This window comes from Periplaneta americana, chromosome 16, assembly GCF_040183065.1.
Source record: "Periplaneta americana isolate PAMFEO1 chromosome 16, P.americana_PAMFEO1_priV1, whole genome shotgun sequence".
Lineage (NCBI taxonomy): Eukaryota > Metazoa > Arthropoda > Insecta > Blattodea > Blattidae > Periplaneta > Periplaneta americana.
The window spans coordinates 173,047,081-173,070,605 of NC_091132.1; the positions used below are offsets into that span (position 1 = coordinate 173,047,081).

A 23,525-nucleotide genomic window follows, 5' to 3' on the forward strand; every position below is an offset into this window, starting at 1 on the left:
GATTCTGATCTTTGAGGAGTATGAATTTGAAGAATGAAAAAAGAATTGAAATTTCATTTGAAATAGATTTCTTTGAAATGCCCACCACCACGGATTTATATAGCAGTGGATTTATGATGATCCCAAAAAAATCTCCATAATCATCTCATCGCGGGTGTAGTATAGACCAGCGCAACCTGGGAAACGCCTCTGTCGGTAAATTTTATTGCTCTACTGTTCTACACAATTGGCTTCATATGGTTGAATAATAAACAGTAAGTCTATGAGAGGTATGAGAGTCAAGTGCCCGCCATTACGGGAGGTTCAACATTGCTCTGTAGGTACTGCCAACACAAATAGCCTAAGTATTGCTACGGCTCCTTTACGTAGAAGTAAATAATTATTTACAAAATAATCAAATCTTATCTTTCACGTCGAGATTTGCTATACGGTGAAACTTGATGGTATAGACCGATGTTACGATATTTCGACACCATTTGTGACATCGTAATTTTTCATACCGTTGATTTATAATAGGCCTACTCGTCTTATAACACAATAAATAACATTAAAATGGGGATGGAGGGGAATTCATTAAACCACTTGAAATACAAGACGTAAGGCAATGTAATAACTAAAGAATGAAGCTTATCTTCATCGGACGATGGTATGTTTTTTTTTATTTTGAATTTCGTATTGTTTTTGGTTAGTAAATCTAAACTGACCCTTAGAAGGTCACTAAGGTTTTCGAATTTTAAGCTCTTTCTCTGGTTTTTGTTTTATAGAGTATCATCCATTATAAAGAAAGCGCTTTCTATTCTGACTTTCCACGAGGCAACACTAACAGTAGGCCTACTGTGAATTATAGCTAATTTGGCAATGTTTGAGAAATCGTGCTAAGTTTATTAATTATTATTATCATTTTTTTATTATTATTATTTTTTGTAAAAAAGAGAAAGAATTGAAAAGTAAAATGTCGCTACGTTTCCGAAGCTTTACAGTTTTCGCGGCATCTTCTCACTAAGATTGACTTTCTGCTATGCACATGAAGAATTTCGCTGAAGTTGGCAGCACTGCGTTGGATATTGATCATTTACAAAACACGAGGAGTGGATAGCATAAAAAGTGAGAACAAAGAAATTGGAAGAATGTTTTTAAGAAATACTTTCAGGTACGTAATTCTTGAAGAGACAAACGGTTGGACAAAGTTGTATAGAATTTATTGTAATATAATACCTATCGTAACGTAAGACCTCTGTAATAGCGACGAAAGTATTTCGTTCGTAATGCCTTGGACAAGTTACTGGCATCCGTTATTTGTTTGCTTTTCACGTGTGTTGCGAACCACGACGAGACGTATTGGCTCCTGATAAATCGTATTTTTATACCACTACTATCTCAAGAATGTGGTGTAAGTTAGCATTTCCTATTAATGTGCGGATTGTTCGAACTTTTTTTTTCGCAGCCTCTGTTTTAAATTTTAACATGGCCGTATTTATTTATTCCCTGTACAATCTATTACACATCATAAGTTCGTCATTAGGTACTCAAACATACATACACGCACATAAAATAAGGTTTTTAATATGGATTTAATTTTAATTTTAGCTTGTTCTTCAAAGAAATAATAATACCATCAAAATATACAATAAATGTGAAAACTTGCGCTGAGGTAGTTCCCATCGTACTCCGCGTATACACCCTGCATATACGAGTGTGTGACAGGTTAAGTTTCATTAGTTAGGCTTTTATTATGCCTTGCATATGTGTTCAACTGCATCTCTACAAAAAATTCCTTATAAATTCATCGAATTTTACTTCCGAAATCACCGGAAGTACTTCAACGCTAGTTTCACTCAATAAATAACAAGAGACATAATAAATTTAAATTTATAAATACGTCTAAAATAATAATACAAATAACTTCAGTATATGGTTGCCTCACCGCCAACAATTATCTTAAAATATTAAAAAGAGCAGATTTGTCTCTGTTTGTCGAATGCGCATCATCATGTTTGCGAAAAATCACTTTACCAGTGTCAGTAATTTATTTTGTGTGCAGAAGGTTAGAATGTTGTGAGAAGAGGCGAAGGAAAGTAACCGTGTTCTGAAATTTATTCGGGGAAAAATTATGTGCAAATGTAGTGAAGGTAGGTATTCTGTTCTATGGCTTTACTGTAAAAAATCAGTAATTTTGAAAGGCATGGACTGAAGCAAAACTGGTTTTGAAACTTTCATAATTTAAATGTTTAATATCTCCTGGAAAGATGAACAAGATTAACTGGCGCTCTCGCTCGCTGTGTTCGTTGCATTTGTCTTTCGAGTCTCGTCTCGTCATTCTCGTGCACTTCGAGTCTCGCTCATCATTCTCGAAATAGCATTTGGTCGGCGTGGAAAGATTTCGTAACTTTGAATAACATACATCATTGAAATAAATAACATTAGAGATGTTTAAATGAGACAAAAAAAAAGAGAAAGCAGAACAGTATCTTAGTTATCAAAATGTTCTAGTTCTATTATATGATATTACCTATGGTTATATAAATAGAAAAAAAAATCTCAAATAAATTTGCATTTCTAAGAAACATAAAACATAACGTTAATATCTTTTTTCTTGAGATTGCACACTTGATCTCAAACATATGAAAAGAACATTCCTAGCTTTTCAATAAGGGCCTAGTAATTAAATAAAGACTGGGGAACGAATTATTATACACTGAAAGGTAGAGATGATGTTTAAAAAAGGCTACTTCATTGTTTATACATATATAACAGTTGCCAAAGTAGATAAAAGTTCAGTCAGGTATAAAAAAACTGTGGCAATTCAAGGCTGCTTGACGTTCGGGAGTGATCAAACTCGACGTCTCGAAACACAAACAGTCTTTACGTCAACGACTCGACGTATAGAACATTGTCGTGCGGGTTTTCGGCTTCGCGGGCGCTGGTTTTACTTTGTCGTTCGTTGTTCATCTCTGATCTCCAGTATGTTGTTATATAATAAGATTACCCTATGAGAAGTACTGTTAAGATTTTTGGTAATATTATGAGAGTTTACATTCAAGTTGTTGGCAGCTCTAGTGTTATGATCATGAATTTAAGAGTTCTTTTTAAAATAGTTAAGATTTTTCTGAATGAAGCAAAACAAGTTTCAAACATAATGAAATTGGATATTACTTTTATGATGAATTAAACCCAGAGGCGCATTTATTTACTCTTACGTTACCGCGTTAAAGAACAGATGTATTTACATCCTTGGGTTGCAATCGAGTCTCTTTTCATGCGATTCTTTACTGATCATAAGCAAAAAGGAGTTTTTGTAAGATCGAATCAGTGACAGGTTAGGTTAGTTTAGGCTTTTGTTTTGCCTCGCATATATTCACAATTTATTTATTTATTTATTTATTTATTATTTTGCTAATAATTGTAACATAAAATATAATATATACAGGAAAACTTTAGCTCGGCCCTGAAAGAGTAGGATTCATGCTCAGGGGCGGATTCCTGAATTGAAATTAATAATTATACAATACAATTTGTCTTATGTCTAGTATGAAATTATAGTATATAAATTTAAATTTACAATTTTTCAGTTATTATAAAATCCATAGGCCTACATAACTTTTTAAATTTAATACTAGAACTATTAGAATTGACAATATTAGGATATTTAAATATAAATTTGTTATATATTCTTGGGCCTAAATTACTACCATGCTTAAATACTGTAACAGTGTTGCATTTTGGTTCTAACAATCGTAAAGAATTCATACCTTTTGTTTCATAACTATGAGAATACAATTCAAAATTATTTCGATTTTTTTGTATGAATTTTATTAATACAATATAATAAATTTGTCTTACGTTATGTACATTAAAGTCTAAAAACAAATTTTGAGATGGAAAATCAACAGGTTTATGAAGACATATTTTAATTATTTTCTTCTGTAATAAATAAAGTGGATTAAAATTGGATTTAAATGAGCTACCCCATCCTATAATTCCATACATAATTATCGATTGAAATAAAGTTAAATATATTGTGCGTAATAAACTTATTGACAAGTAATTCCTCAATAAAACAAAATAATATACTATTTTACGTAATTTATTACAAACGTAATTAATGTGTTGATTCTATTTTAAATGATTATCGAAAGTTATTGTTTAAGAACGTGCCCTTTCTTCCAAGGCATATTGTATTCAGTAAAAGTTTGTATCAGAATGTTTATTTTACTTTAAATTTCGGTAAACAATATTGTCATTTTTTATCAGTTATTGCGTATATGTTTATACACCCATATCTCATGACTTGATGCGATGGATGTGATCAAGACGGAACCTGACATCGAACTGTTGGCTATAAGATCCATATTTGATAATTGTTCCTTGAATATCTTGAGTTAAGCTGCGATATGTAGTTCTGATGTAGATTGAAGTTATTGCTATTCGTCATTTTTATCGTGATCCCCGTAAAGATATGCTTAATACCCCCAGTATTTTGAACAGTTACTTCGTGTAACAGTTACAGCGTGTTCATAACGCGTGCATCCGCTTCATTTGTAATGTTCGATACTATGATCATATCTCTCCTTTTTTCGAGAAGTTATCATGGCTTAGGTTACATGAGAGAAGAAATCTGCACTCACTTTCTCTCTTATATCGAATTATGCACACTTCATCCCCCTATCATTTATTCGCTCGTTTTCATACTCTCTCTCGCTATCATAATATTAATACTCGATCACAACGCGATAACACGCTAGAAATTCCACTTCACACATCATCTCTGTATTCCTCATCTTTCACTGTTGCTACCTCTCGTCACTGGAACTCTCTGCCGCCTGAAGTCAAGGGCTGCCGAACATTGAAATCTTTCAAATCCATGTTAGAAAATTATTTTATGACGAGTTGCCAAACTAACTTACTATTGTGACAAGTGTTGTATTGCATGTTACCACGTATTTACATTTTTTTTATGTTCTAGTGATATTTAACTTATTTTATATTTTTGTTTTCATATTTTCCGATAATGGTATATCTATAATGTGATAAGTTGAGCTGTCTATAATCATAATTTTCCTTACTATGTGTACTTAAAAATATTGTATTCATTGTATGCTTTGTACTGCACTATTTTATTACTACTATTAGTATTATCATTATAATTATCATTATTATTATTATTATTACTATTATTTTTATCATTATTATTATTATTATTATTATTATTATTATTATCAATAATTGTCTATTTTCTTATACTTTGTATGTGTCATTTATTTTGACGTGCTGTTCACATTTTATTATGCTTTTTCCTTTCTTTCTGTATGTTATATATTATGTCTGATTTCTACTTACTTGTTGTTTATATTTTATTATTATTATCTTATTCATACGATGGAAGAGTAATGGAACAGAGAAAAATTCTCTCTGGCGCCGGGATTTGAACCCGGGTTTTCAGCTCTACGTGCTGATGCTTTATCCACTAAGCCACACCGGATACAACCCCGACGCCGAGCAGAATCGTCTCTGATTGAGTTCCAACTCTTGGGTTCCCTCTAGTGGCCGCCCTTTGCACTACGTCATAGATGTCTATGAACATAGGACCGAAGTCCACACATGTGCTTAGGTGCACTCGTTGTGAGTGACTAGTTGGCCGGGATCCGACGGAATAAGCGCCGTCTTAAATCACTTCGTGATATACGCATATCATATATTATTTCAATGTACCGAAGTACATATGATATTTCCATGCAGATATTCTGCGTCATCATACGATGGAAGAGTAATGGAACGGAGAAAAATTCTCTCCGGCGCCGGGATTTGAACCCGGGTTTTCAGCTCTACGTGCTGATGCTTTATCCACTAAGCCACGTCGGATCCCGGCCAACTAGTCACTCACAACGAGTGCACCTAAGCACATGTGTGGACTTCGGTCCTATGTTCATAGACATCTATGACGTAGTGCAAAGGGCGGCCACTAGAGGGAACCCAAGAGTTGGAACTCAATCAGAGACGATTCTGTTCGGCGTCGGGGTTGTATCCGGTGTGGCTTAGTGGATAAAGCATCAGCACGTAGAGCTGAAAACCCGGGTTCAAATCCCGGCGCCGGAGAGAATTTTTCTCCGTTCCATATCTCTTCCATCGTATGATGACGCAGAATATCTGCATGGAAATATCATATGTACTTCGGTACATTGAAATAATATATTATCTTATTCAGTTTCGTGTGTAAATTTGTAGTGTTTTTTGTAACGCAGTTTTACTCCAGGTTGAGTGTTAGAGAAGGCCGTATGGCCTTAACTCTGCCAGGATAAATTATTATTATTATTATTATTATTATTATTATTATTATTATTATTATTTTGCTCCAAGCAGCAACCTAGAGTGTTGGCTCTAACGCATAACATTAATTTCTCTTAAATTGCAATACGTGACAAGTATTGGTACCTTTTATGTTCTGCAGGCAGTAAACTTATTGAGTGCCATCATGAAACCTGAGGACGGGGACCCTAACTGCGACCTCATTTTCGAAGTGAAAGTAGAGGAAACTCCAGTGCCCATTATGTTTCCTCCATGGTGTGAAACTGAGGTGAGTGGAGTTTTGGTTGTTCTGGTGCCTGTTTCACAATGTTTACATTACTTGTATTTTTGTTTGTAAATTGCTAATTTCTGTGTCGGAATCTGAGTTTGTACAGTTGAGCTATATAAAGTAAGTGAAATCTTTACAAATGGTATAGATCATATTCTACAAGTAGTGTTTTGTTTCGCAGTGTTTTATTTTTAGAAGTTTTTCTTTAAAATTAATTCTACGAATCCCCTGTCTTTCGTTGTAATTCTGTTTTCTTCTAAGATATCTAATATAAATGATATCACAGTTACTTACTTACTGGCTTTTAAGGAACCCGGAGGTTCATTGCCGCCCTCACATAAGCCCGCCATTGGTCCCTATCCTGAGCAAGATTAATCCATTCTCTATCATCATATCCCACCTCCCTCAAATCCATTTTAATATTATCTTCCCATCCACGTCTCGGCCTCCCTAAAGGTCTTTTTCCCTCCGGCCTCCCAACTAACACTCTATATGCATTTCTGGATTCGCCCATACGTGCTACATGCCCTGCCCATCTCAAACGTGTGGATTTAATGTTCCTAATTATGTCAGGTGAAGAATGCAATGCGTGCAGTTCTGCGTTGTGTAACTTTCTCCATTCTCCTGTAACTTCATCCCTCTTAGCCCCAAATATTTTCCTAAGCACCTTATTCTCAAACACCCTTAACCTATGTTCCCCTCTCAAAGTGAGAGTCCAAGTTTCACAACCATACAGAAGAACCGGTAATATAACTGTTTTATAAATTCTAACTTTCAGATTTTTCGACAGCAGACTGGATGATAAAAGCTTCTTAACCGAATAATAACAGGCATTTCCCATATTTATTCTGTGTTTAAGTTCCTCCCGAGTATCATTTATATTTGTTACTGTTGCTCCAAGATATTTGAACTTCTTCACCTCTTCAAAAGATAAATTGCCAATTTTTATATTTCCATTTCGTACAATATTCTGGGCACGAGACATAATCATATACTTTGTCTTTTCCGGATTTACTTCCAAACCTATCTCTTAGCTTGCTTCCAGTAAAATTCCCGTGTTTTCCATAATCGTTTGTGGATTTTCTCCTAACATATTCACGTCATCCGCATAGACAAACAGCTGATGTAACCCGTTCAATTCCAAGCCCTCTCTGTTATCCTGGACTTTCCTAATGGCATACTCTAGAGCGATGTTAAAAAGTAAAGGTGATAGTGCATCTCCCTGCTTTAGCCCGCAGTGAATTGGAAAAGCATCAGATAGAAACTGACCTATATCACAGTTACATAAGTTAATTAAATTTAGGTATAGGATTTTAGTTGTCTCTATTTTAATTCTAACACTGCTGGTCCCCTTCTAAGGTACCTGTAATGAACTGAAATTTGCATAATTATATTTAGGTAGGGCTACCTAAAATTACTTATCTTCATCTTCAGTTCTCTACTGATGTGCCTATAATACGAGTGGAAAAAGTATTTTGGAGCCTATTGTAATAGTTAAAATCTACTTTAGATGCATAATAGTAATATACATTACAAGAGCGGTATGTTGACGTTGTCATCGTCGAGGAAAAGATTGAAAAAGCGAAACGTAGTTAAGCTTTTTTTAATTTCCGAGAACATGAAAACTAACATACCTCTCGTGTATCGTACATTATTTTGTGCGAAGATCGTTTATTACATACCTGAAAGACAAATTTCTAATTAGTTGCAATGAAATCTCCATGTTGGTTTCTGTTTAATGACGGCAACTTCGGAAAACCAAAATATCTTTCTTCAACATTGTTGCTATAAAATATTTTCTGTGTTTACTATACTGCAGCAGGCCGTGATATACGTCTGTCTTTTTTTCCCCCCAGTCTATAATGCGAACTTAAAACAAACGGTAAGGTTATGTAATGATTTATTTTGCATTTTAATATTTTAACAATATTATTTATATAACATATTGCAGTAATAACATCGGCATCTGGAATCTTGTTGATTTTTTTCACGGCTTCCTTAATGTTACTTGTATCAGGAATGCAATAAGTTTCGTGAAGTAGTAGACTTTACTTAATTTTTGCAAATATTTAAAAACAATAATTAACATTGCAATTCATGTGAAATTGCAGTGGTAAGTTTCCAATTTATAATTATTACTATGTTAAACGTCTCTAAAAATAATAGCCTATGTTAAAAGCTTAAAGCAGTAAAATGAATGTCGCGCTTAAGCGGTAAGAAGAGGGAAATTGTTATGTGTGTTACGTTGGGGATACTGAATGTGGTAATTTCACACTTACCGCGTATTGGTTCTGTGCGGAAAACAAGCAAATACGCACGATCTCGCACAAACGTGCTTTTTTGTAGTTGGAATGTCAGAGGTCGACACATAAATATCAATAAAATTAATTGAATAATTTTAGTGACATGGGCGTGGACAGATGGAGGGGACAGAATCACGATTGTTGTTTACTTGCAGAAGCATAATGCAAATACTACATTTACGCTTCTTTATTTTTCCTTAGGTATCTTTTGCCGATTGTTCGTAGCAGTCTAATTGCATCTCCTGTATCTTTTCCCTTGCTAAAGCCAAACTGCTCTTCTTAGGACCATGTTTTGAAATTATTCACGATTGTTGTTATTATTATTATTATTATTATTATTATTATTATTATTATTATTATTATTATTATTATTATTATTATGTACTAGTACTGTTATGATTAAGATTTTTTAACTTGGTTATTTAACGACGCTGTATCAACTACCAGGTTATTTAGCGTCAATGGGATTGGTGATAGCGAGATGAGGCCGAAAATGTGGTTGATGCCTCAGTTACATGAAGATAAACCAGGGTTTTTATTTCAACAAGATGGGGCTCCACCACATTTCCATCTGGAAGTGCGTGAGTATCTTAATGAGCATCTACCACAACGTTGGTGTGGACGGGCTTCTAACAACGATCGGGTCCACACCTGTGGAGTAACGGTCAGCGCGTCTGGCTGCGAAACCAGGTGGCCCGGGTTCGAATCCCGGTCGGGGCAAGTTACCTGGTTGAGGTTTTTTCCGGGGTTTTCCCACAACCCAATACGAGCAAATGCTGGGTAACTTTCGGTGCTGGACCCCGGACTCATTTCACCGGCATTTTCATCTTCATATCATTCAGACGCTAAATAACCTAGATGTTGATACAGCGTCGTAAAATAACCCAATAAAAAAAAACAACGATCGGTGTGTTCTGCGTTGGCCTCCTTGATCGCCAGATTTGACTCCCTGTGATTTTTTTTTTGTATGGGGGTTTGTCAAAGATCAAGTGTATGTACCTCCTTTGCCAGTTAATCTTGGAGAACTTAATAACTGGATCCGTGCGGCAGTGGCTAGAGTTGATCGTGATATGCTCCAGCGGGTGTGGCAGGAGTTAGACTACTGAGTGGATGTTTGTCACATCGAGCACTTGTAGCAGTTGATGGACCAAAAACTTGATGAGTTTCTCTTTTTATTGGTATAACTTTCAATAATGTATGTCTCATACTTTTCATAATACAAGGCTATGGAATCGGGTAAAGCCTTTGTAGTAGCCCTGTATAATGATCCATTTTCCTACTATTCGTCACCCAAGCATTTCACTATTTCAGTGGGAATTCCATCAACTCCCGTTCCTTTCCCATTGATTTCCCTAACATAATACAACTATGTAGCATCTTTATCTTCTGCAGGCAGTAAACTTAATTAATCCAGAGCTGACTGCCGTCATGAAGCCTGAGTACGGGGATATTAACTGTGATCTCATTTCCGAGGTGAAAGCAGAGAAGACTCCAGTGCCCATTACCTTTCCAGTGTGGCGTAAATCTGAGGTGAGTGGAGTTTATTGGTTGTTCTCGTGCCTGTTTCACAATGTTTTACAGTTCTTGTGCATTGAGTTCGCAAATTTATAACTTTGTGTCACAATCTGAGTTTGTACGTTTGAACTTCATAAAGTACCAGTATACTAATATTTACTTAAAAATGGCTTTTAAGGAACCCGCAGGTCCATTACCGCCCTCACATAAGCCCGCCATTGGTCCCTATCCTGTGCAAAATTAATCCAGTATGTATCATCATATCCCACCTCCCTCAAATCCATTTTAATATTATCCTCCCATCTACGTCTCGACCTCCCCAAAGGTCTTTTTCGCTCTGGCCTCCCAACTAACACTCTATATCCATTTCTGGATTCGCCCATACGTGCTACATGCCCTACCTATCTCAGACATCTGGATTTAATGTTCCTAATTATGTCAGGTGAAAAATACAATACATTCACCTGTAACTTCATCCCTCTTAGCCCCAAATATTTCGCTAAGAACCTTATTCTCAAACACACTTAATCTCTGTACCTCTGTCAAAGTGAGAGTCCAAGTTTCACAACCATACAGAACAACAGTTAATATAACTGTTTTATAAATTCTAACTTAAAAATTTTTTGACAGCATACTAGATGACAAAAGCTTCTCAGGCATTTCCCATATTTATTCTGCGTTTAATTTCCTCCTGAGTTTCATTTATATTTGTTACTGTTGCTCCAATATATTTGAATTTTTCCACCTGTTTGAAGGATATATCTCCAATATTTGTATTTCCATTTCGTGTAATATTGTGGTCACGAGACATAATCATATACTTTGTCTTTTCGGGATTTACTCCCTAACCTATTGCTTTACTTCCTTCAAGTAAAATTTCCGTGTTTTCCTTAATAGCTTGAGGATTTTCTCCTAAGATATTCACGTCATCCACATGTAACCCTTTCGATACCAAACCTTCTCTGTTATCCTGGAATAATATCTTTACAAATTAAATTTAGCCTGGTTGAGGTTCTGGCTGATATGTACATCTATTGTCAGTCATTACATCTCACTTGACGGTATGTGTCAGAGGAAGAACAATTGTTTGTATGCATCTAAAATCTCATCTGTGTAATATGTAGGTAATCAGCGATGTGTACATGGAGAGGGAAAGAAACTAACCTTCGTAACCTATTGTCTCCTGGCTTAGTTGCGTCATCAATGATGCCTTATTGGTGTCACGAGGTTCAAAGCTGTCTACGAACAACTGACTAAACAATAAGAATCATATTTGAAGTGGTGACGTAAGACACTTGCCAAATAATGAAACGGTTCCTAAATTTCTGTTAATTGAATATAAGAAGTAATTGATCCCAAACTACAATAGCTGACCAATTTCATCATGTTGGAGAATTGTAATCACAGGAATAACTTTGAAGTGATAAGTGATCACTAGGTAATTATGAAGATAAAGAAATTTGTAAAAATTGTAATTGTAATATTGTAAAATGTTGACATGTTCCACATCTTAAAGCTTCATTGCTCATGTAAGATCTATGGAATAAAATAAATGAATGAATGAATGAATGAATACCGATGAAAATTTTCAGCATCAAAATTCTTTTCAGAGAGAGTTGCAAGATGTAGTCACAGTGAAACAGGAAGATAGCCTGGAAGTGAATGAGGAAGATCATTTCGTCATTGACAGGTGAGTGCAGTGAGACAGCTTCCACTTCATCCTTGTTCAATTATTAATTTATGAGATTGCAATATATTAGAGTTCCTTCTTAAAAATATGTAGATTAGTAAAGCTATGCACGTGTTGATTCCTTCTGATCCTTTCTGTTTTAAGATCCAGTCCATTTCCATTGTTTCTGTGCATTAACCCTGAAGTACTATGGAGAGTTATTGTCACGGAACTACTATAGAGGGGTCTATGAGACATTATAACTATTTTAATTTATTTACTTTTTAGGAATGTTTGTTTCTTTAGATTAAGAAGGGCCATGTCAGCAGTTTTTAATCCTATTTTTCTACATATTCCATTAACTAATGAAAATTAAGTCCTGTTGAAACACGTAGATGTGGCCAAGTGCAAAGTAACTATACCAAAAACAAGGGTTAAAGAAACTAAAATGCAGTTTCTGAAATGTTTCTGTATTTTTCTCAAAATTACCTCTGCATGACTAGTTAGTTTTTTTTTTTATTTCGGTACCTCAATTTAGACCATGGTTTATGTAAGCAATCTACTACTATCGGAAATATTATCTCAAGACACTGTTTACTGAAAGAGACAATTACTCAGAAACTCTCCTACCCAACAGACTGCAGCCTGTTCTTGTCTTGTGTAATGATACACTTTATATGACGTAACAATACTAGTATAACTATTTTATCGTCTTTGACTATGCAGTGTGGACTTTATATCACTAAAAAAATGTTGTACACACATTCATTGAGCAACTAGTTAGGTAATGGTACTTTATTACGCAACTAGTTAGGTAATGATACTGCTATTAGCAACTAGTTAGGTAATGATAACGGTATTACCTATCTAGTTCCATAATGTGAATCACAATTAAATAAAATGGAATTGATTGTATTTGTTATAAACATTAACAACAGTATGTTCACAATTTGTTTTATTAATTCCTGCAGTTGACAATGCTGCAGAATACTGAAAATCGGAATATTGGTACTTTCCTCAATTATTTTACTACCAGTACCTATTGATTTTTTTTTTCGATACATGTTTCCACATACTCTTCTGCTACGCAACTGGAATTCCATCCTCCATCTTTCTTAGAACAAATTTTTTATATTTCATTTCTCGTTTGAACCCATTTTAACAAAATTTGTATATTTCTCCTAATACTGCTGCAATTCTGTTATAAACGAAAACATGTTATGTTCAAAACTAATAGAGCAAACATAAACGAATTGTAATTACAGGAAGAAATTAAAAAAAAAAAAAAATAATAATAATAATAATAATAATAATATCCAGAAAAGACATGTTCAAAACTATTAAATATAAAACAGTTATTTTTATTACAAATTAATTGTTTATCGAAGTGGATAAAACATTGTATGATACACTTATGTGTGTAGGTAGGTACGTATGTATGTATTAACACTAGAATTGGGTAAACACAGTGATTTTTAATATACAATAATTACAATTACTTGAAATAAAATAAAATAAACGTAAATCTATAAATAGTAGATGCAATAAACCTAGGACTATAAATAAAAACTATTCTATAATAACGCCTACAATAAGCAAAAGTAAATCTAACTTATAAATATTTCTATTTCACCCAACTATTAACAACTTAATTACATATCACCTTAATTTATTTACATATCAACTAAATTACATATCATCTTAATTAATTACATATCAACTTAATTATATATCAACTCAATTAATTACATGACACAACTTAAATAATTACACTGGACCTCCAATTACATTTTCAGTCTAATCTTCTCAACCTTTCCTTAAATGTATTGATTTTAAGAGGACCACCCTGAAAGATTGCCGCAGGTAAGCTGCTCCAGTCTACTATTGTACGGTTAACAAGGAAAATTTTGCCACTTCTGTTCTTTGTTTTCTACATTTAAACTTCCTAATATGATCAGCCCTTCCTAAGTATGATGGCGTTGCTAATCTAGCATTGATATCGGTCCATGCTTTGTGTCCCATTTGTGCCATAAACAATGTGGTGAGTCTGGTTTTTCGTCGTAACTTCATATTATAATACTGGACTGATTATCAGTCTTGTAATATGAAACATTACAAACAACTATTATAAAAGATGGAACAATAGTTGTATTAACTATTTTGCAGATCTTTGGAATATGTTGGTGACAACATTGCAGTTGCCCATGATAAAGGAATAAGGAATGGAGATTCTTCCTTGCACTACCATCTTCCAGAAAATAATTCGTCCCCACAAAGACCAGCCCGTGAGGGAGCTGATAACAGGAAAGTTGACGATGAATTTACAGAGTCATCCCGTTCGACACTTTGCGACGTTGACGCAGGTACGTAGTGGTTCAGTCAAGTGGAATTTTCTTGGAAAGACTTTCTCTTGCATGCAAAGTGTATTGGAACATGTGAGGGGATATTATGTGTGTGGTATATGTTTTGCAGAATCAAGAACTCCTGAAAGACCTAGTGACACGAACTCAAACTGTGAGACCTTCAGTTGTGCTATATGTGGTGAGTGTTTCGCTATAGAGGAAGATCTGATAATACATTCAAACCAACACAGAGGTCAGAAGGTATTCAAATGTGATGTCTGTGGAAAGCGTTTCTTTTTTCTGCGGTTTCTCAAGCTACATAAAAAGCAGCTCAGCGGACAAAAGCCCCTTGCATGTGATGTCTGTGGAAAGTTATTTTGCAAACTGGCAAAACTGAAAAGTCACTCAATTAAGCACACAGTTGGAAACACGTTCCAATGTGAATTCTGTGGAGAATGTTATTTGAATTCGCATTATTTCAAGAAACACTTAATGCTACATACCGGCTTCAAATGTGATATCTGCAAACAGTCTTTCTCGGAATCTTCGCATCTCCAAAGACATATTGATACACACTGTTCATCGAAGACATTCAAATGTGATATCTGCAAAAAGTCTTTTTCAAATTCTTCGAAACTCAAAATACATGCTAGGATACACACCGGCGTGATGCCATTCAAATGTGACATCTGCGAAAAATCTTTTTCATATGCTTCAAATCTCAAAACACATGCCAATGTGCACACTGGCGTGAAGCCATTCAAATGTGATATCTGCGAAAAATCTTTTTCATATGCTTCAAGTCTCAAAACCCATGCCGGTATACACACTGGGGTGAAGACATTCAAATGTGATATCTGCAAAAAGTCTTTTTCATCTTCTTCGAAACTCAAAGGACATTCCAGTATACACACCGGCGTGATGCCATTCAAATGTGATATCTGCGAAAAATCTTTTTCATATGCTTCAAGTCTCAAAACACATGCCAGAATACACACCGGCGTGAAGCCATTCAAATGTGATACCTGCGAAAAATCTTTTTTATATTCTTCAAGTCTCAAAACACATGCTGGTATACACACTGGCGGGAAGACATTCAAATGTGATGACTGCAAAAAGTGTTTTTCAAGTTCTCGGAAACTCAAAGTACATTCCAGTATTCACACTGGTGTGATGCCATTCAAATGTGATATCTGCGAAAAGTCTTTTACTAATTCTTCGAATCTTAAAAGACATGCCAGTATACACACCAGCGGAGAGCCATTCAAATGTGATATCTGTAAGTTGTGCTTTGTAAGTAAGGAATATTGGAATAATCATTTATATATGAAGCACACTACTTAGAAGACAATCAGATGCGATAAGCGTCTAGAATGCACAGCAACGACAAACACTGAAACATAAATACTTCTGTAAAAGTGGCATCAGAACATAAAATAGAAATCAATTAATATGCAGTTATTAATTATATCAATCACGCAGTCGAAAAGTTGATGGTTGATACAATAATCCCCATATAGCTGGGTGGGGAGAGGGGATACAATCTGAAACTTACCGCGGATACCCGAAATCGTTGGTAGATTGCTACTGCAGCACATGAAATGTAAATAGTGGGGTGGTAATGCCACTGAGGACAGTGTTGGTTATTGATATTGCCACAGTTAGTGAACACAATTTGCTACTAATTTTTACATTTTCTACAAAACTTCTTATTAAGATAAGTTGAGCTAAACTACATAAAGAAATGTTTGTTAAGGTTGACCGCAGATAAGGAGAGATTATTGTATACCGAATTCAAAAGTACAGAGCGTTCGCCTACGAGTGAGGCCAGGAAAGTGGCATGTACTGACACGCCGCTTTGTACGCGATGTTGTTCAGACATGCACGGCAATCAAAGTCGACAAGTTATCAGTTGTGAGCCAGATGTTGCAGATTTAACACGTACAGTGCAGTTTCTTGACACAGTTGCTTAAATATTCAGCGTTGTGTAAAATTTGTTAATAATGCAAACGCAATATTCACGCTTGAACAGAGAGTTTTTATGTATGATGCACATGTGAAAACACACTCGTGTAGAGAAGTGCGTAGGCAATTTGAAGTGAAATATTCGGGTGCTCCAATTCTGGGTATAGAGAATGTTAGACGTCTTGTTAACAAATTAAGGACAACAGGGTCGATAAATGCTACAATTCCTAAGCGAAAACGAAGAGTATTGACGAGAGAAAAAATTGATGAAATCAGTGCATCATTTACACGCTCCCCTAATAAATCTCTAAGATATGTTTCACAGGAAGTTAGTGTTTCACAAACATCAGTCTTTACTGCTGCTAAACTTTTAAAATTAAAACCCTACAGAGTATAGTATAGAAAGCGGAAGCTTACGGATAGACGATTTCTGCAAGGGACACCGCAGGCAAGCCGCTTTCCTGGCCCCACCCGTAGGCGAATGCTCTGTATTTTACTAACAGGGTGATTACTAGGGAGCGAATATCTAGGTGCTAAAATAGAGAGATTTAGGACATTTAGGAGTTTATAAGAAATTAACAATGAACAAATTTTAGTAAATATTTAATTTTACGCTCACTATACTGGAGAATTACCACTGTAGCTTTGAACCATGCTGTTACGTTTACCACCAAATTTAACTACATACACAATGTTGCCAACATAAGAACATGATTTTGGTCTGTGGTGTCGTTAGAAGGAGAAATTTGTTTCTTTTTCTCTCTACCTCCTTCGTTCTGAACATTACTGAGAAATAGCACCACTGTTACTCTTATCTATTGCAATGATTATTCCCACGACCACAAATTTGCTTGGACGTCATTTCTTCATAGAAGGTTAAGACAGATCTTACAAGGGATCTCCAGTTACAATATTTTCATCAAAATTGTGTGCCCACTTTATCTCGAACTAAAATCTCTCTCGCATTTTCATTTGTTTCATCACGGCCTAATGGATTTATCTCTTCGGTATCGATGTTTCTAGTCGGTCATGCCCTTTAGGACAGTTTTTATTTCGTAATATTGATAAACAATTAATGAATTAAAGCAGTGAATAATTTCATGGCCCCTGAAAGTTTTTTTTTTTTCTTTTTCTTCCCCGTAAAAGGCTAGGTATTTTGTTTAGGCCACAAATGAAACTGCAACGCGGTCATAATTATGTACTTAATGCTTTGGTGAACATTAACCGGAAATTTACTTTCCGTTATTTAAATGATATTCCGTGAACCACACCTTTTCCCTCTTTATTTCGTTGTCATAACCTACTTTAAGATCTTACTACATAACCATTTTCTTTTAGTGCATTCAAAACATCGTCGTTGTACGGCATTAATCTTGCACTTGACTAATAGAGTGATTTATTTAAGAATATAGTCGCGAATTTTACTACCACCATTTCGATTGTCTTCTGTTTGACACGGCCCGGTGACTAGTGGCCAGCGAGTAACGTCGACTATCGACATTGCTCTGCCGTGGGTGTTATCCAGTTGTTCCGTTACGCTGAATGTACGAGGGTCATTTCATATGTCATGGCAACTATATCATATCAGCAAATAAAGCTGCAGGAATAGAAATTCACTATATACGTTTGAAAGTCACTGGGATGTGGTTCGCAATGCTAGTACCAAACTGGGTCCGGGTACAGGAGGCAATGGGTAAGGGAAATTAAAAAATGCGTAAATAGAAATCATTGTTTTATTATGCAGAGAAGGAAACAAAGTATATTACTCACAGCTAACACCCTGCAAAATAACCCCAAAGGCTTCCACACATCTTTGCCAACGATGATGCAGGCGTTGAATACCATCAGCTGCATGCAATTCGTCTTGTGTACCACCTCTCGTCGATACGCCGTTAAGATGTCGTCCCTGTTTGCAAACCGATTCTCGCGCATCTGTTTCTTCAACTGCGGAATGAGATCAAAGTCGCGTGGACTGAGATCAGGTGAGTAGGAAGTGTGTTCCAACGCACTATCACCCAATGCTTCTCGAGAGGTCAACTTTACTTACATCCATCTTGGAGCACAGCCTGTAGCATACTAACTTTTGCGTGAGCTGTCAACTACAGTAGCCACCAATATTGTATAGAGCACATCTAGGTCAGAAAGCATGGGTAGACATAACGGCTCAGTTAGAAGAGCCAACGTACTATGGTAGGAACTATCATGATTTTAAAATCAAATGTAGGAAACGGAAAATGGATGTAGGTAAATTCTCATTTTTAAATAGAACTATAAATGATTGGAATGACCTGCCTGCAGCGGTCTTTGAGGTCTGTCCTTCCTTAAGGAGATTCAAGAATAACTTAAAAAGTTGTGTATAAAGTGCAAATTAAAATTAAGGTGTTATTTAACATTTAATTTTTTAAGGTGACATGTATTTATCTAGCCTGATGAGTTACTTCCTTGGTTTGAATTGTAAATTATTTAAAAACAGCGTGTAAGAGGACCTTAGACTAGAAATGTTTAGCTTAAATGTAGTTCTGCTTATAAGTATGCATAAGGGTGTAATTATTTGACTTATTTGAACTGTTGTATCAGTGAAGCGAGGTGAGTCAGTGGAGTTATGGTTTTACAGTGCAGTGAATAGTTCCGATCAGTGATAATTTACAGCGTCAATGAAATGTGTTCTATAGTGTCAGTGAAATGCGTCATAGTGCCACTACAGAGAATGAGATGAGAGTAAAGTGAAAGACTATTGAAACTTATGTAGGGCCTATACATAATTATGTAGGTTGTATTGTAAAATTAGGTATTTTATGTTTTATTATTAATTGTAATTATTGTGTTAAATTGTATTGTGTATTGTATAATTGTATTGTGTATTGTGAATTTTATTGTGAATTGTTTATGATTTTATTTTGTATTGTTTATATTGTGTATACCACTGCCACCGGGTGCTTGCCCGCTTGCAGTGTAAATAAATACATACATACAATGCACATAGGCACAATCTGGCCGTGGCATTTCGTACAGTGCACAACAGGTTTTCAAACGTATATACTGAACTGGTCACATTTTCGGTAATTCGAGAGATACAACATGGTTGCCATGATAGTTGTAATAATTCAACATTAAAATGCGACGCACTCACGGACCAGAGAACGCGAATTCGATTATGCGCAATGTTCAAAACATACAGAGGTGAGCCTGCCTGGAGAGTAATAAAAAATAGGTTGCAGCCACCATATTACTCTTCAAGGAACGAGCACTCATATAAATTGAGGGAAAGAAGACAGACGATGGACACTGGAAAGTTTTCTTTTCTCAATCGTACTATCAGGGACTGGAATGCTTTACTAAAGGCTTTAGCAATAACCGAAAATGTATTTAAAATAGGTTTAAGTACTTTACTAATAGATCGTAGTAGGCTATATTATGCTTATTATTTAAAGGGTGTAATTGATGTTTTGTTATTTGAAGGGTTGTATCAGTGAAGAAGTGTGTTGTGTCACTGAAGTGAAGTGTGCTTGTGTTGGTGAAGTTTTATAGTTTATAGTGATAGTGTAAAGTATTTGAACAATGAAATATCTTTGAAATGTTATTGATATGTGTCGTAGTTCCAGTGCAGTGAGTGAGTTGACAGCGAAATGATTGTAGTGCTGAAAGGTACTTGTGCATGTATGGACATATCATAGTCGTGAGTTTTAGTTAGAACTTAGGGTTAGTTACAAATTTGGCTTACTTTAAGTGATATTTTACGTGATCGTGCTTCATTTAATTTAGCATGCTCCTTGTTAATATTATTATACTATTGCTATTTTATTATTAGTATTATTATTATTATTATTATTATTATTATTATTATTATTATTATTATTATTATTAGTTAGGAGAAAATACACAAACGATCAGGGAAAACACGGAAATTTTACTTGAAGCAAGTAAAGCGATCGGTTTGGAAGTAAATCCCGAAAAGACAAAGTATATGATTATATCTCGTGACAGGAGTATTGTACGAAATGGAAATATAAAAATTGGAGATTTATCCTTCGCAGAGGTGGAAAAATTCAAATATCTTGGAACAACAGTAACAAATCTAAATGACACTCGGGAGGAAATTAAACGCAGAATAAATATGGGAAATGCGTTTTATTATTCGGTTGAGAAGCTCTTATCATCCAGTCTGCTGTCCAAAAATCTGAAAGTTAGAATTTATAAAACATATATTACCGGTTGTTCTGTATGGTTGTGAAACTTGGACTCTCACTCTGAGAGAGGAACATAGGTTAAGGGTGTTTGAGAATAAGGTGCTTAGGAAAATATTTGGGGCTAAGCGGTATGAAGTTACAGGAGAATGGAGAAAGTTACACAACGCAGAACTGCACGCATTGTATTCTTCACCTGACATAATTAGGAACATTAAATCCAGACGTTTGAGATGGGCAGGGCATGTAGCACGTATGGGCGAATCCAGGAATGTATATAGAGTGTTAGTCGGAAGACCGGAGGGAAAAAGACCTTTGGGGAGGCCGAGACGTAGATGGGAGGATAATATTAAAATGGATTTGAGGGAGGTGGGATATGATGATAGAGACTGGATTAATCTTGCACAGGATAGGTGGGCTTATGTGAGGGCGGCAATGAACTTTCGGGTTCCTTAAAAGCCATTTGTAAGTAAGTATTATTATTATTATTATTATTATTATTATTATTATTATTAATTTATTATTAAGTGTAATTAGTTACCACTGCCACCGGGTATTTATCCATTTGGAATGTGAATAAACACATACATATTTATGAAATGATCTTCGTATACAAAAAACTTAAGACTCATTCAAATTGCATAGGGTGAAAGAGACTAATTGGTGATGGGTTTGTTTCATTTCGCATGATGTGGGTGCATTGACGCGAAAACGAATTTGCAAGCTCTCACCTAACCTGAACAACCTACCACCTCTTTTATGTTAGGTTGGATTTTTCCAAACGAACATCAGTTCCAGGATATTAGGTAAAATCTTGTAAGACCAATATGGAACGAACTTGCTAGACCATTGATTGTGCGTGAGAGATCTTTATTTTTTTGCGTTTTAATTGTCTTTTTCTTGTTTTTTGGTGCATTTTTACATTTTTATAGGCACTGGTATTATATAAATATACGCAAAGTATTGAAAGGGACCTTTTCAAGCACAAACATAGTTTTTATGCATTTACAAAAATTCGTGGTTCATTTGAAAGCTTTAGAATTTTAAAAAGGGAATCTTGTGTACATGAAACATAGAGAGTGATATCTGAATAATAAACTTGTATGATGTAGCAAACAAAATTGTAGAGTCCACGGCAGGAATAATGGATGTCACTTTCTTGTCGAAAATGAACCTAGACTGTCAATGCATAGCTTATGACATATAGAATGTACATAGAGAGTTATATGGCATTAACACTGATAGTCATTGTCCAGTAATGATCGGAAAATCACAGTTGAACTTTGAGCGCTAAGCATTTCAAACTTTCAATTGCTTCTCCTGAAAAATGTATTCCAAATCACATCCATCATTCTTGCAGTGGATTCTTCATTTGGTATGGAACTAGAAATCCGTGTCCTAGTGTTCACACAATACTGGTATGCATTTGTTTCTGTAAGGGAGGTATATTTATGCAGTAATTCCCAGTATATAGTCTAAATTTTGCAACTGTTGTTTTTCGTGGAAACTCTGGATTTTTTTTTTTCTTCGGATTTTCATATTCGTTATATGTTCACCAGCGAATAGGGATTATAAAGAATGGACACTGAGCGAATTTTCCTGTGTTTTGTTTCTCTGTGCGCCAGCGTTTAGTTCCACTTTCAAGCGCTAGAGGTTAGTGTAATCGAGCATACGCTAAGATAATAATTGAGAATAGAGTTGAGACACAGGATCCAAACATCGCCTACCTTATTGCATAATCCAGTAATGCTTTGCTTCAAATAAATTCAAGTTAACAGCTTTTCCTTATTTCTCAGTGACGAACTAGTAATAATAATTTTTTATATTTCAGATATAATAAATTATATTATAAAATAATATAATACATTATAAAATTATATATCAAATTGGTTTAATATTTGTATATAATATAATATAGGTATATGGTTTTACTTCTCGTAAGAGTTTTGTTTTTCCATTTTCAGCGCTATCAAATCATTACATATTTTAATTGTTGTTGGGGTCAACGTCTTAACTATCATTATAAAGGAACTCTAGAGTCTAGACATTGCAGTTAATGACGGATTTATTATTTTATGGATCCAATTTATTTTATTTGAGTACATAATGTATCTAGATGTATTAATTATATGTGTTATATTTCCGCTGTGTCGACTGCTAGCTGGTGTGATGTCAGCGCCAACTCTAGGGAGAAAGCAGAATCTCACGCTCTAGCTGGCTTGAAGGTCATTGAAATCAGTCCGGCTACATCAAAGGTACCGAGAGAAGTGTCCATTCTTTGTAATCCCATCTCTTATCGACTGCTGCTTTGATTCTAGTTGCATTCATTTGTTTTCATTGTTTCCTGTATATGTCGATTAATTAATATGTAATTTAAGGACGCGAATTTCTTTGTCGTCGGCTAATAAGATATCTCTTTTTGGCAGTTATGTTTGCAGTTACCAATAACCTCACAATGTTAGGGATCTGTTGAAGAGAACTGATTTGCCATCATTAAGTAATGCAGATGTAACTTTTTTGTCATCCCATTTCACTTGCAGTCTTAGGAAAGGACAATACTGCCGTGCCTGGATTTGGAATCCGATGAGATGATTATTTTGTTAAATGTATCCTAATTAATAAACTTTTTATTGGTGTCATTATGCTCTTCTTTTTTATCATAATTTGTTGTCCATCAACAGGCATGGTAACAAAAGGATAATATTGGCCCAATTCCTACACTTGAGTCGTAGTCCGTTAACCAGCTGTCTGGGAACGTAAGTGCAGACAAAAGGTAAATGTTCGTTGTTTTAATGGTAAATGTACGTTAACGACTACAAATATTATCAGAAAATGCAGATTCTAAATTTCTAAAATTTAATAAGAAAATGAACTCGCAATTGGACAAAAATTACAAGGTACCATAACAAGATTTATTAGAACTTAAATATCTCATAAAAGTATAAAAAAGATAAGAAATATTTTTCAAACCAGTTT

At 35.1% G+C, this 23,525-nt stretch overlaps 1 protein-coding gene across 1 annotated transcript; it reads left to right on the top strand.

Annotated features, from left to right (window-relative positions):
- The first annotated feature begins 1,050 nt into the window (after positions 1 to 1,050).
- Positions 1,051 to 17,979, top strand: LOC138691950 (zinc finger protein 83-like). The gene is made up of 6 exons (XM_069814619.1): positions 1,051 to 1,150; positions 6,446 to 6,571; positions 10,267 to 10,404; positions 12,000 to 12,079; positions 14,225 to 14,421; positions 14,531 to 17,979. Exons 2-6 carry the CDS (start codon positions 6,470 to 6,472, stop codon positions 15,742 to 15,744), a joined length of 1,731 nt encoding a protein of 576 aa, XP_069670720.1. The 5' UTR covers positions 1,051 to 1,150; positions 6,446 to 6,469; the 3' UTR covers positions 15,745 to 17,979.
- Positions 17,980 to 23,525: the final 5,546 nt, after the last annotated feature.

Bases quoted from the DNA above. Each gene is read 5' to 3' on its own strand.
- LOC138691950 (XM_069814619.1), top strand. From the start codon at position 6,470: ATGAAACCTGAGGACGGGGACCCTAACTGCGACCTCATTTTCGAAGTG. The intron at 10,405-11,999 runs GTGAGTGGAGTT...AATTCTTTTCAG, and splicing joins CAGTGTGGCGTAAATCTGAG to AGAGAGTTGCAAGATGTAGT. The intron at 12,080-14,224 runs GTGAGTGCAGTG...ACTATTTTGCAG, and splicing joins GATCATTTCGTCATTGACAG to ATCTTTGGAATATGTTGGTG.